At 40.2% G+C, this 16,548-nt stretch overlaps 1 protein-coding gene and 1 long non-coding RNA gene across 4 annotated transcripts in view; one reads left to right on the forward strand and one right to left on the reverse strand.

Annotated features, from left to right (window-relative positions):
- Traf3ip2 (TRAF3 interacting protein 2) overlaps positions 1-1,375 on the forward strand; it is a 42,111-nt gene extending 40,736 nt beyond the window's left edge. For all 3 annotated transcript variants that reach the window (XM_013032841.1, XM_013032843.1, XM_013032842.1), the window contains exon 9: positions 819-1,375. In XM_013032841.1, coding sequence (XP_012888295.1) covers positions 819-965 — 147 coding nt within the window. In that variant the 3' untranslated portion in view covers positions 966-1,375. The remainder of the gene's footprint in view (positions 1-818) is intronic.
- The window catches only part of LOC105998188, a 59,494-nt gene that overhangs the window by 20,565 nt on the left and 22,381 nt on the right, over positions 1-16,548 (reverse strand). The gene's annotated exons all lie outside the window — the stretch shown is intronic.

Genomic DNA, 16,548 nt, shown 5'->3' on the forward strand with positions numbered 1-16,548 from the left:
GTGGTGCTGAGGAATCGAACCCAGGGCCTCAGGCATGCAAGGCAAGCGCTCTACCAATGAGCCACCTTCCCAGCCCTCATTCCACCCCTTCTACCTTGTTGCCTCTAAACAGACTCTGGCACATACTCCTACCACAGGGTCTTTGCACTGGCTCTTCTTTTACCTTTCCCCTAGTGCTCCCAAGGCCCTTTCTCTGTTTAATTTTACTCCACAGCACCTATTACTATTGAACACACTACCCATTCTCCATAATTATTATCTGCCTCTTCCCACAAGAAGGTCTACACTGACTTAAGGTCCTAAATCAGAAACTGCACCCCCCCATTCACTCCCCACACAGAACCCCACAATTACTGAGTCTGCTTTTGTTTGATAACTGAGATCTGATCAGCGCCTTCTACTGCAGGCCAGATCTGGGGCTGGACTGAGAGGATAATGAATTAGATTAAGCCCATAGCCTTGGCCTCGGTCTCCTGAAGTCACGGGGGAATTCACATCACTCTTTGTGACCCCTGTCCTACCCCTTTTATGTGAGGGTGGTGAAAAGCATGTTGAAATGCACAGGGCAGGTAGCCTGGGAGACTGACAGAAAATGCGGTGCACATGTGGTTTCCATAATGAGATCCACAGCTCATACCCAAAGCCAAGAGCATTTCACATGTTAAATCCCTCCAAAAGCAGAACAGCACAGCTCCCAAGACAGCTTGGTAGGAAACATCTATGAAGGGAAAGCCAGAGAGCTTTGGGAATGAGCCTGGGATCTGGAAACCAGGTTTTTCCTCCAATGACCTTTGCTCCTGTCATTCTCTCTCCCGCAGGAGCATGTGCCCACTTGGCTTCAGAACACTCATGTTTACAGTTGGCCCAAGAATAAGAAAAACATCCTGCTGCGTCTGCTCAGAGAGGAAGAGTATGTGGCTCCTCCCAGGGGGCCTCTGCCCACTCTTCAGGTGGTACCACTGTGACACTAGCTATTCCCACATCACTGGGGCCATGGCGAGAGCTGTGAAAGCATTCTTCTAGCTGAGGCTGGTTGGTGGCACTCATAGTTTCTCAGTCCCTCCTTGGGTCTCAGGGAAAAAAAAAAAAAAACTTGTTCTGCAGCGTACTCTGCCTCTGGAGACGACTGACTGGCTGTTCTGCATTCTCTGCTTTTTAAAAAACCTACAAGGTGCCGGTGCCCAACATCTCCCTGCCTGATGGATCTGTTCTGGGCCTCACAGTGCTTAGAAAATGAAAGTGAAGTGGCAGCAAATGTACCATACTCTACTCTCTAGCGATACTTTTATGAGCAGGCCATATGCTGGGGGGCGGGGTGTGGTCATCAGATCATACTGATTCTTGTTCAAATAATAAAATGTTTACTCTTTTGTAAGAGTGTGTTTTACTTATCTCTCTGGCGATCAGTCATATATTAATTCATAATGAGACAGGCAGTTGTTTCTTGGGCCATCAACAAAGTTGCTTAGATATAATATTAGATAAATGTAAGACCTCTGCCAAGAAAGAATTAAAGTGAGAGAGTAAACAACATCTTTGACATAATAATTATGAAAGTTTTATTCGTACAGTTGATGTTTTTAACAAAATGATTTTGTATAACACATGACCAGGATTCTAAACATCGTGACTGGGCTGGGGGGGGGGGCGTGAAGCTCAGTAGTAGAGCTTTTTCCTAGCATTTGGGGGTTACTGGGTTTAAGCCCCAGCACTGTATGAAAAACAAAACCCTGTAATTATGGATCTTGGGGTCTGTGTATGTAAAATATTTGAGTATGTGTCTGAAGTGACAGATATATAATACAGGCAAGAGCTATAGTTTAGAAGACCTGTTTTCTAGTCTTGCTTCTATCCCTAACTCCTGTTTACCGTTACTAAGTCTCTTTTACATTTCCTAGTATCTGCAAACTTCAATGACATGGGGAAAGTGTCTTGAATGACCCTAAAACATTTTAGGTCCAGCATCTAAATTCCAAATACTGTTTTAAGGACTGAATTTTCATTTTCATAATCATATCTCCTAAGATATAAATTTATAGTTTCTTTAAAAATGTTTTAAAGTTTCTTTTTTTTACTAATGCATAAAACATAAATTATATATTTAATGACTATATTTTCTTGAGAGACATTTTCTTTCTTCTTTAAAGTATCTTCAATAATACCCGTAAGAGGGCTGGGAAGGTGGCTCAGTGGTAGAGCGCTTGCCTTGTATGCATGGGGCCCTGGGTTCGATTCCTCAGCACTACATAAGCAAAACACAAACAAACAAACAAAAAAAACCAATAATACCCGTAAGCTAATAAAAATTTGGCACATCTGATTTCCACATCTAAAATATGTATACATGTATATAAAAGTATAAACTAATTATAAAGCAAGGTAAGTAGCTTTGTAGCTCATGAGAATAGATCATTATGAGCACTTTATGTGGATAAGAGCTACTGCTTCCTCTTGTTCATCTACCTAGCCTCTTAAGCAAGTCTCAACTTTGCTACAGCTAGCTCAACCCTTGTGTCATCACAGGAAAGGATACATATTTTTCAAGTATAAATAAAAATTGCTAATGAATTACAAAGACTACTAGTTTCATTCACTTTATAATGTAGACATCCACTTAGTAAACATCTGATTTCTAAAAAAGGGAAAGATTAGCTGGGCACCAGTGTCTCACACCTGTAATCCTAGCTTCTCGGGAGGCTGAGATCTGAGGATCATGGTTTAAAGCCAGCCTGGGCAGGAAAAGTCTGTGAGACTCTTATATCCAATAAACCACTCAGAAAAGTAGAATTGGCACTGTGGCTCAAGTGATAGAGCACTAGCCTTGAGCTGAAGAGCTGAGGGACAGCGCCCAGACCCAGAGTTTAAGCACTACGACTGACAAACAAACAAACAAACAAACAAATAAATGGGGAAGATGGGTTGGGAACCTAGCTCATGTGGTAACGTACCTTCCTAGCAAGTGTGAAATCCTGAGTTCAAATCCCTGTGTGGTATAAGTGAATGAATGAATAAATAAAAGAAAACAAAAAGTAGCATAACTTAAGTATTCATTTGTAAGATTTTATGAAAAGAACCTTTATTTCTGTAGCAGTCAAGCTGTGATAGAATTCAAATTCTAGTTTGGTCCACTCAAAATTCACAGAAAATATCCCTAACACAAATTTCAGGTCTTCTTTATCTTGTTTTAATTTTTTGTTTTGGACTACATTGACAACATTACTAAGGATTCTATCCAACTATAGAAATAAGATGACATCAGCAATTATTATTCTGAACTGTTTCTAGTTTGCAATGTTATGTTCTTACTACCCCCTTTAGAGACTGGTCCTAAACTACCATCCACTAGTTCTTTCTACTCTTCCTATCCCAGGTGTTTAAGTAAAAGGTCCCTGGTGTTCCACAAAATGTCATTACAGTCCTACAGGTGGTGTCACTGGACGCAAAAACAAAACAAAACACACACACACACACAGAGCCACCTGACTAACTGATGACAGTTTGTTGCCTGAAGTTTCAAGGAAACCTGATGACCACCAACATCAAAGGGATTTTTAACAACTATTTTAGAGCACTGACAGATTAACACTTGGTTTATTTAGACATTATCCTGGCCCTCATGTATTCAGCTGTAGATATTTTGGGGATGAAGTGAAGGAGGACTGACAGTAAAAAATGACTTTGTATTTTCACCCTAAGGCTTTACTATACTTGAACTGATCTCTGGGGCTGGGTATGTGGAATGCAAAGTTTAGATTCTTATTTAATATTTAGTTGCTGATTTCAAGATTTAAATGTAATTTTTTAAATTTTAGTAGTTAGTTTAGAAATACTTGCTTGTCTGGTTTAACTTCTGTTTTTCAAAGACATCTCCATACATGGCTATATTCAAAATATTATCCTATTTCTCAGCATAGCACTCAGAAAAAAATGCTGTTTGTGCCATTTTGTTTCCTATTAAATAAATCTCTTTAAAAACTGAGTTTCTCTCAGAGTCATCTCAGCAAGGGGTGAAAGCTCTCTATCTGGAACATTCCATCCTTGTTTTATGATGTCTTTCCAAGAGCATTTTCTCCCTCTCTTCTTTTTTTTTCTATTTTTGAGACAGGTTTCACTGTATAGCCCAAGTTGGCCTTGAATAATTTGATCCTCCTGTCTCAGCCTCCCTAGTGCTTGGATTATAGGCATGCACCATCATGCCCAACCCAAAAACATTTTTCTTTAACCCCAGCTACTTGGTCAACCATCCTATCCACTTTGCCAAACATTCCATTGTCACCATCACCTTTGCCAAATGGATTGCAAATCCTGTGACCACTGGGAAATGAGCCAGAGAGAGTTGCTTAAAACTCACTGACTTTCTGCTTCTTCTTAATCAAGAAGAATCAGTGGGACCCACATCCTAGAAGTAAATGAAAAGAAAACGCTGTTGCAATGTAGAGGGGGGAAAAAATCCCACAAAGAAAAAAGGCCTGTCATCCCAGAGACTGATGAACTCTTTTTCAAAACAATTTCATGTAAGAACACTAACTAAACAACAACAGAAATAAGAAGGAAGAAAGAAAGTACCAAAACAAACTCTTAGAAGATTTATATCTGTCGTGGAACTTCCAGTCTGGAAGCAACCCTACAAATGACACAGTGTTGTATTATGCAGAGCCCAGAAAAACATGGTTTATCAAAGGTTGTTCCAGGGCCAGAATCTGGGTAATCTTCCCAGATTGCAGATATTGACTAGTGAGCCTAAAAAGCTTTCTGAGTTTTGATGGGAGCTTTGCTCCATAAATGACCCAATACCTCCCTGAGGTAAATGGAGCCTGGTAAATGTGGGAGGCCTAAGGGAAGATGTACCTTGTCCTCTGGTGGCTGGAGGATTAAATGATCATGTTGCAAACTTGTTCTGTGAACAGTTCTTCTGGGAATTAATTATTACTGTGATTATATGGAGTATGGCTTTTCTTGAATTGGTTTGGCATATTTATTTTGTACTGGTATTATGTGAAACCAAGGCACTCCTTAAAAGATCCTGATGCTTTCCTGAAACTTACAGATAAAATCTAGTACAACTTAGATTAATTTCTTTTAGTTTTATCTGGCCAATTTCAAACACATCAACAGTGAAAAGGATTTTTTTTAGTTTTAAATGCTATGATATTCATCTTTCTCTCCCATTTCTGACTACAAAGGTGGCACTTGTTGGAACAGTAAGAAACCTTTTACAACATGTGCATTAGTATTCAGCTGGAGAAATGGGAAATGTACAGATCATGCTAACTCTCTTTTGGGTGGAGTGAGGCACCAGGCAGGATACCCTTTATCAGAAGGCCTATCAATAGCACAAAACAACCTTGTTCAGGCAGTCAGTTGGCTTTCTTATAGGCCATATGTCCAAGCAGAGTAACACGTTTCTAACATCATACTGACTTGTTCCCATTTCTACTGGAAATGTTTTCAATTAGAATCACAGTATATTTAGTGGGAAGTGGGTGGCTTTCACCCTATTCTATAGGAGCCACAGTCCCCATCATCTGTGACTAGCTTTGCTCTTAAGTTCTTAGCCTCAAGATAAGCAGGTGGGACCTATAAGAGTCAGTTAGAAGTTGAATTTTCTGATGAGCTTTTCAGGGAGCCCAGGACCATGGGTGTAGGTTATGTTTATTCAGATGATTAGGAAGTGCTATTTAAGCCTTTGCTAAAACACAATGACTTTGCTTCAAAGTGTACCTGGGCAAAAGTGGAGGATACAGTAGGGGCCTGCTTGCTTGTTTCTAGAAAGTCTTATATGAAAAAGTAATTACAGCCCCCAGCTCTCCCAGGGCTTGTAAACTAAAACCATGAGGGCACACATTTCTTGTCTCATGCTTGACCTCCCTCTGCTCCCTTCACTGGGAAGGCACTGCTGTAGAAGGCAGCTGGGGAGAAAGGAAGGAGGGAGAAAGCAAACTCGAGAGGACACCTGCCTGATGGATCCCATTAGGCTTAGTGTGCAAAGCAAGTTGAGATGAAGTAGCTGCTCTGGTATGCGTCCAAAACTGCTGTTCTATTTTTAGTTCCTCCTGTGTGCTTTTTGGCCCTGAGTTGTATGCCTGGATACCTGGATCGGCAGCAAAACGTGGAACTAAGCCACTCATTTGTAAAACTGGAAGGATGGAGGCTATTGATGCCGGCTTGTTTATTGCTGACAGGGAAAAGGGACCTGGAATGTTAATGAGGATGGCGCTCTGAAGCATGCCTGCATGGTTAGCAAGGAGTTCAAAGGAGAAGGCAGACTCAGTCCTGTGCTGAACAAATGTGAACCACTGATAGAGAGAAGAAGAAATCAATTATCCTGTCGCAGGCCTCCATGTCATTGTATTGGCGTTGTTAGGAAAGGTAGGACAAGGACCAGATCTCAGAAGGAAACAAAGCCACATGGCCTTGAAGTATAACGAGTTTGCCATGGCAACTGATGGAAATGAGCCTCCCGGGCACTGAGCAGGTGTGTTATCTAACAGAATAAACATACTTCTCTCGCTCCCTGGTTTTTATAATAAAACCTGTGTTTGGATTACTTTCTCCTCCTCTTTGTTACCCAGAGAAGTTGGCTGTTGCTCAATCATTCCCAGGCTCTAGTGAGGGAAATGTAATCAGTGTTTTCAAAAGGGCTGCTTTTTGGAAAAAGGCTGGCATTAGGCTTGGCTGTCAGCCTCATCACTGAGTGGCAGCTGGGCTGCTGGTACCTGACTGCCACCTTTGTCACCTTCTAGGCAATGCCCTGCACAGAAAGATGCTTGTTCTTGTGTTCATCAAGGCATGGCAGTGAAGGTCAGTTTTCACACTGTCAGTGGTCAAGGCTATGTTTTTCTGAGGGAAGGAGAAATGTGTGTAGGTGAATCAGGGCCCTGACCAATTTTTAACATTTGTATTATTTAGAATATGGCCCAACAGTTACCTGAGTGCAGGGAAACCTGACTCATTCTACCTTGTTATCTACAAAGTCCAGGTACTCAGAAACTTAAGAGAACTTCTGTTTCCTTGAAGTTCCTCCCAAATGGGTCCTGGGGTAGTAGATTCTCATGTCAGAAATGTATATGAAATGTGGAGATCTTTTTTTTTTTTATAAAATCCTCCCAAACTAAAAAAGAAAAAGAAGTTTTTTTGAATTTTTACAGGGCCTAAAACATGATCAAGTAAAACCAGCAGATCTCATTGCTCTCATATATGACTATAAAGAAACTTTTGGCACTCTAGCTTCAAATTGCCTTTCAAACCAGGTGCTCATTCTCAACAAGCTCCTAGACAACAGTTTCTAAATACATTGTGACAAAACAGCTTGGGCAGCTGGAGCCAGCCAGCTCAAGGCAAAACTGTCAAGCAGCAGTTTACAATCAGCAGCTCTGACCCCTCCCTCCTCCCGTCTGGGTGCGTGCTATCTTCCAACAAGATGCTCAGCGTTCTCACCCCTCATACCTCACCTGCCTCTAGCCATATCCTCCCTATCACACATACCTTGACCTTTGACCCTGGTAAAAGAAAAAAAAAGTGGCTACCTGAAGAACTAATGAAGAGTTAAGATATCTGTGGTAAAACAAAAAGAGTTTTATGTACTAATCCTCTCAGACAAAATGGTACCACAAGATTTAGGTGCTAAACTTTATTCCTGCTCTTATTTCTAACATACCCATCAGCTCACATTCACACTTGCTTTATACACAGATCCTACAATTACAGGAGTCTGTTACTCATTTAAAAGTTACAAATTGAGGACAAGAGCATGAAAGAAAGTTAGAGGCTGAATCCCAATGGAAAAGGCAGATTGTTTGGTGATGAAAATATTTTGAAGCAGAAAACAAACCATTAAATATTCAACTTTTAAAGTAAGTACCCATGGAATATTTGCAAAAGTAATCTTGTCTGATTTTCACTCAGATCAAACCAAAATAGCCATAACTTCAGTTGCATACTGTAACAATAAACAAATCTCAGAAGTTTCCAATAACATCACAGCTCTCAAAACAACTGACTGGTTTAAAAGTAATGTCTCAGTCATCTGGAAAAGGTTTTATTTGTTTTCTCTATTTTCAGAAGGTCATGATGTATCTCATGTATAAAAGCTTCCCAATGTGAAATCATTGAATGAATGGATAACAAGCCCCATCCCAATACCCCAAGCCAGGTAAGACTCAGCTGGCCATAGAGAACATTGTCAAGGTCTCAATCCAAAGGAAAAGCCCAAGATTGACAGTTTCCAGGCACCAGAATACATTCAACAGAGGAGTATTTAGGGCACTTCATATCATGTCTAGTGATTGCCTAATCCACTTCTAACTCCATGTGAGCACTTTGGGAGATGCTATGAAGTGAGCAGGGAGGGTGGCATTCCAAAGTACATGGTCAAGGCCTTCCCATATTCAGGTTCTCAAAATTCAAGATTCTGCCGGGCACCGGTGGTTCATGCCTGTAATCCTAGCTGTAATCCTAGTCCATGAGACTCTTATCTCCAATAAACCACTAGAAAAATGGAAGTGCTGCTGTGGCTCAAACGGTAGAATGCTCTCTTTGAGCTGAAGAGTGCAGGGACAGCGCCTAAGCCGAGTTCAAGCCCCATGACCAAAAAAAGTAAAAATAAAAAATTCAGTATTCTAAACTCAGTCTTTGAATATATATATATGCATATTATATATAATATCCTTATTCTTTGAAAGGATATGTGAAGCAGAACTGCTGCACAATGCAGTGTGAACATGGGAGGTCTGGCTCTATGATGACACAATTTCTAATGATAGTGACATCCATAAGAGAAATCAGCAGTACCCACTGCAATGAACAGATAAGTACTAGATCTTCATCAACTCAGAACCGCCTACTATGTACAAAGAACTATAAATGGCATAAAGAAATGACACATGCTTGCTCTGCAATTATTTAAAATCTAACTGGGGAGATATGACATCAGCATAGGAAATGGCCATTATTTTACAGCAATGAGATAGCTGGTATCTTTTCTCTGCACCTCACTGAGACCCAAAATTGATATCAATTTTAAGGTCAGATCTTCAAAAACAGCAGGTGACTACAGATTTTTCCTAATAAACAGAAAATCCACTCACATCTCATTCTCATATGTACCTTTCAGATTATTATATTCAAAGTTCCTATAAATCACCATGTAAATGAGATCAGAGGATTAAGAGACAGAATTTAAGAAATGAGAAAGTTTGTAAAAGCACTGCAGAATGTGCATAATAAACCAATAAATGACAATGCAGCCTACATGGTATCTATTACACCTCTCTAAAGAGCATCCTAGATCCATGACTGGAGAAGAGCCAGATAACAATGTAGCAGGCAGGATGGTAAAGATGTGCTCTTACATCACAACCTTCACAGCTGGAAAGGCACAAGGCTGGCTAGTGCTGGGATCAGGTGGGACAGAGCAAATGGATTTTTGCACTGAGCTTAGTATGATGTGGGAAATGTCTGAAGTTGAGCCTGCCAGTTAAACATTCAAACAACAGGGCAAGAAAGCAGAAAATGATAATTTGTTGGTGCAGGCAAAGAAAATCTCTGAATGAACATTGGCATTGTTTAAGTTCCTCAAACAAAATTTGGAACAGAAAACACTGACCAAGCTAAGACTGTGATGGATTTTTTTTCTCACTCATATGATACAGCTTTCCTCCCCCCCAACCCTCCCCAAGTCCTGCAGCTTGAACTCAGGGCCTGGGTATTGACCCTGAGCCTCTTTGTGCTCAAGGTTACCATTCTACTACTTGAGCCACAATGCCTCTTCTAGCTTTTTCTGAGCAGTTTATTGGAGATAAGAATCTCACAGACTTTCCTGCTCAGGCCACCTTTGAACCATGACCCTCATATCTCCACCTTCTGCGTAGCTAGAATTACAGGTATGAGCCACCAGTGCCCAGCTGGTGTAGTTTTTAATCAGGCATACCTGGGTTTGAATCGCAGATTCAACTTATAAGGTATGTGATCTTAAACAAGTTACTTTACTCTAAAAGTCTCAGCCTGGGCTGGGAAGGTGGCTCAGTGGTAGAGTGCTTGCTTTGCATGCCTGAGGCCCTGGGTTCGACTCCTCAGCACCACATAAGCAAAAAGCCGGAAGTGGTGCTGTGGCTCAAGTTGTAGAGCGCTAGCCTTGAGCTGAAGAGCTGAGGGACAGCGCCCAGGCCCAGAGTTCAGGCCCCACGACCGGACCAAAAAAAAAAAAATCAGTAAAAGTCTCAGCCAATAAAATTAGGACAAGTGAACCCACCCCAGAGAGGTCATCAGAATAAAGGAAGAGGAAGGCTAGAAAGTTTCTATAGTACCTGGCGTTTAGTAAACATTCAAAAATGGAGCAATATTACTTTCCTGTCCTTTTATTTCTTGGAATAGCATACCAGAGGAGAACATTTCAGGGTTTCCAACCTGAATACAAAATTTACTTTTATAACAATAGGTATAATGCAAACACAATACTGCCTTTCAAGTTACTTTTCAGAATACTTTCAAATCCAGGCCTGGGTGCAGTCTCTGAGCTTTTTGCTCAAGGATAGCATTCTACCACTTGAGCTGCACCTCCACTTCTGGCTTTTTGGTGGCCAATTGGAGATAAGAGGCTCGTGGACATTCCAGTTCCAGACCCAGATTGCTTCAAACTGTGATCTTCAGACCTCAGCTCCTGAGTAGCTAGGACTACAGACATGGCATGAGCCACCACTGCTCAACTTCTACAATCTTATTTTTGATGCCTGATTATCAATCTCTAAAGTCAGGCATTATTGCAAAATTTTTATATGTATACTTTTAATCATTCTAGCCATTTCTGCCTAGAGTCCTGCTCCTTAACAAAATGTTAAGAAGGCTGTCTTCAGGGGCTGGGAAGGTAGCTCAGTGGTAGAGTGCTTAACTTGCATGCATGAGGCCCTGGGTTCAATTCTTCAGCCCCACACAAGCAGAAAAGTCAGAAGTGCTGCTGTGGCTCAAGTGGTAAAGCGCTAGCCTTGAGCTGAAATGCTGATGGACTGCACCCTGACCCAGAGTTCAGGCCCCACAACCGACAAAAAAAAAAAAAAAAGGCTGTTTCCAGATGCTGTGATTGCTCTGAGACAGACCATGGAAGATTCACAGAAATGAGGTCTCACTGTTATATTGGACACAAGCTGCTAGATAAGCTAACTATGAGAAATGCCAAGAGCACTAGTTTAGCAAACATATGATTAGTATATCTCAAAGCTATCTCAAAGCTCTTTTATTTTGCTTCAGGAACAAAGTTCCCTCCCATGTTGACTTAAATAACTTTCATTATGTTTTTCCTTAAATACATACAAATATGTAATTAAATATAAAAGTTTTACAGTTGTAGCTCATTGAAAACTAACACAAAAGGAAAAAGTTATGGAGATCTGTGGCAGAACAATGAAAACATATTTAACACTAATAAACTGTATAACTTTAAAAAAGGGTAGCAGCCAGGTGCTAGTGGCTCTTGCCTATAATTCTAGCTATTTGGGAGGCTGAGGTCTGAAGATCATGGTTAAAAGCTATTGGGGCAGGAAAGTCCATTAGACTCTGATCTCCAATTAACCATCAAAAAGCCAGACATGGAGGAGCAAAAAAGCCTAGACCATGGATTGGCACATGCACACTCACTCACACAATGGCAGCAGAGTGTGGTGGTCCATGTCTGTAATCACAGCACTTGGGAGGTGGAGGCAGGCGAAATATGAGTTCAAGACCAATTTGGGCTATATAGAAAGTTCAAGGCCAGCCTCAGCTACACAGAGAAGAAATGTCTCAAAAAGAAAACAAGCCAAAAGGGCTATAGCCCTTATAATAAGGCCCTACTTTGTGTCCCATGACGCTTAGTTTTCTTCAACTTTCCTATGGCTTACTTCACTCTATCAATACTTCCTTGTTCTTCACCTCAAATATGCCAGGCATACTTTACTCTCATGCTTTCACTTGGAGTAAGTTGCCCTCACCAACATCGTAATGGCCCCTTCTCTATCTCTGAAGACTATCTTCAAATGTCACCTCATCAGGAGTGTGTGTGTGTGTGTGTGTGTGTGTGTGTGTGTGTGTGTGTGTGTGTGTTGCTACTGGGGCTTGAACTCAGGGCCTGGGCTCTGTCCCTTAGCTTTATCACCAAGGCTGGAACTCTACCACTTGAGCCACAGTGTCACTTCTGGCCTTTTGGTGATTAACTGGAGATCAGTGTCACTTCTGGCCTTTTGGTGATTAACTGGAGATAAGAATTTCCTTGCCTCTCCTGCTCAAGCTGGCTTTGAACTGCAATCCTCACATCTCAGCTCCTAAGTAGCTAGGAATATTGGCATGTGCCATCAGCATCTGGCTCAGAAATAATTTTTCTGGTTACGTATATCAAATAGAAATTGCCCACTCAGATACCATCTCCTTGACCTTGCCTATTTCTTCACCATCTTCATCATCATGAGAGGCAGTTCTGCCTACCAAGTGAATCTTTCCTGAACACATAGTGTGATTGTACTTTCCTACCTTCTGGAGTTAAATGTGGCTGTATGACTTGCTTTAGTCAAAGAAATGTGACTAGATGTGCCTTGTGTCACTTTCAGGTGTAAACTTCAAAAGTCAGTGTACAATTCACTCCTCTATCTTTTCTATCTCCCACAGAGACCAGCCAAAGTCCATGGTAAGTTTGTGGGCAGCCTAGGTTCCAGTCTAAAGTGACACACAGTAGAGACACCAGCTGCCCTTTAGTGAACATGCAATACAAGTGAGAAACTTTGCTGTTTTAAACTGTTATCAAGAAACTGGGTTATTTGCTGGATTATCAGAGACAACTTAACCTATCCTGACTGACATGCTCTCTGACATAGTTGCATATTTGTAGTATCTGATTCCTGTGTCCCTTACCCATCTCTATATTATCTCTGCAGTAACAGGTCACTGTTTACTGCTTTACCTCCAGTGCCTGAGCATGTGGTAGGTGTTTAGTATTTGTTGCTTGACCTAATGAATGATAAATTGATCACACCAACTGAAGTAGAAGATTTAACAATGGCAGGTGAACCTAATCCTAGACTCATCCTCAAATATATTCACTTTACCTGATCTGAATGCGAACATAATTCCTGATTCAAGATCAGAAGATGCAGTTTGAAAGCACAAATTGCCTATGGGTGAAAGCACATAAAGCAGCCAAAGTTACAACACAAATGGAAATCTGGCACATTGCTGAGGGGACTCAGTGACAATCATAAATAAAAAGCATTAGCAGTGTTTGTGTCCACACTGAATGCTGATGTGGCTTCCTTTCCCTGTGTGGACATTAGCATTTGAAATGAACTGAGATGCAGAGGGTTTTATCTGCCTTTATCATAAATTGGTGTGTGAGCCCCTCTAAAGGCTTTTTGCTAAATCTGTGTGTGCTTTTGTGCACTGCTTTCTTTTCACATGCTTCCTACTGGTATGCCTGAATTTGGATGGGGATAATGCATTTCCTGTATCATGTGGCACAGTACAAGGAAGCTCATTGTGTCCCCACAGAGGAAGAGTACATCTGTAAGTAGTTTTTAAGAGTGTACTATAAGGATCTTGTTAGGGTGACTTATTCTCCCAGTTCCATTTGGTTGATGAAGTAGATCACGTGACACATGTGCATAATAAACTGTTTCAGTTGCTGCCAGTGGGAAGCACAGCCTATAAAACTCGAAATCTCATGGAATCACTGAGGGCATGATCACATAAGAGAGAAGCAAGCCTCAGTTTGAGTTGTCATTTCTCACTGCTGCAAACAATGCACCACTGTTACTAGGCTTTTGCATTTACTACTTTCCCCTCAAAGCAGCTGCCTTTCTAGTTTGTTCCAACTCAAACTAGGAAGGTAGTTATTCCTCCTTACAATTCTCTAGAGAGCAAACACTATTAAGATGCCCAAGTAAACCTCCATAAAATGCACTTGCAAGAGACGATGTTTTTATCAAAAAGGAAGATATATTACATCAGATGGATGTGTCTTGGTTTTTCCTCACTCTTGTCTCTCACTTTTTCCTATAAATTTTTTCTTTTTCCCCTTTTATATACTCATTAGTATTTTCCTAATAAAGGCAATCATAAGGGATTAATCTGTCTCCTATTGTCCATGGATAATATAAAATGGTGAGGTTCAAGCCAAGACAGTCAACATACCTATTCCAGGAGTGTTTCAACTTGCTGCCTACTTTTCTGTATCACTAAGAAACAAATAAATGGATGGAGAAATAAAGTCAATCTGTCATGAATATAAATTTGAATATGAAATGTCCCCCACTATCCTTCATAGAATACTCGGACCCCACCTGGTGGCTCAATTTTGGGAGGTTCTGGAAAGTTTAGGAACTAAGACCTAGTTGGAGGGAAAAGACCACTAGGAATATGCCTTCTGAGGTTTATATAACAGGTCTCCAGTAATTTCCTCATCTTCTGCATCCTGTCTGCCATAAGGTGAACATTTTCCTTCTCTACATGCTCATGCTAGCATGGGGTTCTGCCCCACCAGTGTCAAGGATAATGCATTGAAATCTCTAAAACTATAAGCTAAAAAATATATTTCCTTCCTTAAATTGTTCTCTCAAGTAATTTTGTCACAGCAAAAACATCTAATAAATAACTATAGTCTTATATATGATAATTGTGTGATAATTAAAAGTCTGTAAGTTGATTAAACTCATTTCTGTATATAGCCTTGATATGTGTTGTGTACTATGCTAGGCACTAGAGAAAAGAGGAAGAGACCTTACACATGATCCTTGACATGGAAAGCTAGAAAATAAATGACACTTGTGACCGCATAACCAAATGCTATAATAGCTTACAGACAATAGATGGAAGGAAGAGCTCAGCTTGACCCTAAGTTGTTAGGGAAAGCTTTGGGAAGGGGGAGGGAACTGAGCTAAACTTTGAGGCAAAGGTAGGTTTTAGATTTTGTCAAAAAAACAAAATGCTTTATTAAATAGGTCAAGAAGTCATGACATCTTGATTGAATTCAGCTGTTTGGAATTACTCATATCATAGCCCTATTTCCCAACTATCCACACATTTCAGCCACACAAATCACATTAAAAAAAATCATCAGATGTTGGTAACTGGCAATTCACCACAACATAAAATACCTAGATATCACAGCTTTAAGCTTTAAATTTATTACAAAGATGATAGAATTAGTTTGCCTTGTATACCAGTAATTATTATGGATTAAGTAATACTGATATAAGGAAAATAGAATCTGGGCAATAAGAGCTTAATCTTCCAATAGTAACAAAACAGAAGTAATAACGAGGTTCTGAAGCTTCTTTGGACACCTAAAATATGTGAATTTGGTATTTGCAAATTTAGAGAATTTTCCTTTGTGGACAGAAAGCTGGCACTAGGCCTCTACAGAAAACCCTTGGATCCCTAGCTACCTCTTCCTAATTCTGATTCTGGCTGGCATCCCTGGCTCTCTTCTGTGGAAGTATGGCAAGGTCTGGCAGTAATTGTTGAGTTCACACAGAGAGGGATTACTTGTTCACAGGGTCGGTAGGGGTGGAGGTGAAAGGCAGCTCAATGCCAAGTACTTGACTTCTTGACCCCTCCAGGAAAGCATAGCACTCTCTAATTTATTCCTAATTGGGACACTTTGCTGTGGTTTTCCTAGCCACAAGATGTGCCCTTTTAACAATTTCCTCTCAAAAGACCTTTGTTAGGCTGAGTGCAGTTATTTGAGTAACGAAACATCTTCCACCTAAAACTTACTACCAAAAAATTTATTTTTACTTTACATACCTAAATAACATGATTACTGAGGTCTTGAACTTGTAATCATTCGTCTCTTGGGTTGTGAGGGATTGGAAGAAAAAAGAGAAATAAAAATAGAAATCCTTTTGGGCCATCTTCTGTAGTCTGAATTCCATGAATATTTGAATGTGGTCACACAGGTATGCTGTTTGTATGTTATATATGTATATACATTCCTACACATCAACTATTTGATAGAAATTTTATCATATAAATTCGTTTTTAAGTCTGGGTCATAGTCCTTCAAGACTAAACACCTAGAAGATGTATGTTTGCACATAGCTGAAGAAAATGGTCTGCTGGAAACCTAAACTTAGACTGAGTTAATGATTCTTCTAGGAGAGGTTTTCTCTCACTGTTTTCATTCCCAAACTCTGTAGGAACTGAAGTCATGGTAGAGATCACTCAAAAGTAATCATTCCTGAGGGACTTTCTCAGAGTCCCAGAAGTCAAGAACTCTTGGGTACAGTAGTAGAATGTTAAAGACATAGTAACATTGACAGAAAATGAATCTGGGTTTCCTAAATTTTGAAATGTCTGTTGTTTCAGTCTCAGCATTAATGAAATGAATTAATGATTTTGCTTTTAGAGTCTTTACATAAATGATATTCCTTCAAAGATGATGAAAATTAGGTGCTGAAGTTTAAAGCCATCTGAAAATGACTTGGAATAATTATATCTGTTAACTGGGCAGCCCTTATACTGCATGCCATATAAATCAACTTTCATTATTCTTTAATGACTCTTTGCAATTATTTTATCTAAAACTTTTCA

The sequence above is a fragment of the Dipodomys ordii genome, unplaced genomic scaffold (assembly GCF_000151885.1).
Source record: "Dipodomys ordii isolate 6190 unplaced genomic scaffold, Dord_2.0 Scaffold157, whole genome shotgun sequence".
NCBI classification, from domain to species: domain Eukaryota; kingdom Metazoa; phylum Chordata; class Mammalia; order Rodentia; family Heteromyidae; genus Dipodomys; species Dipodomys ordii.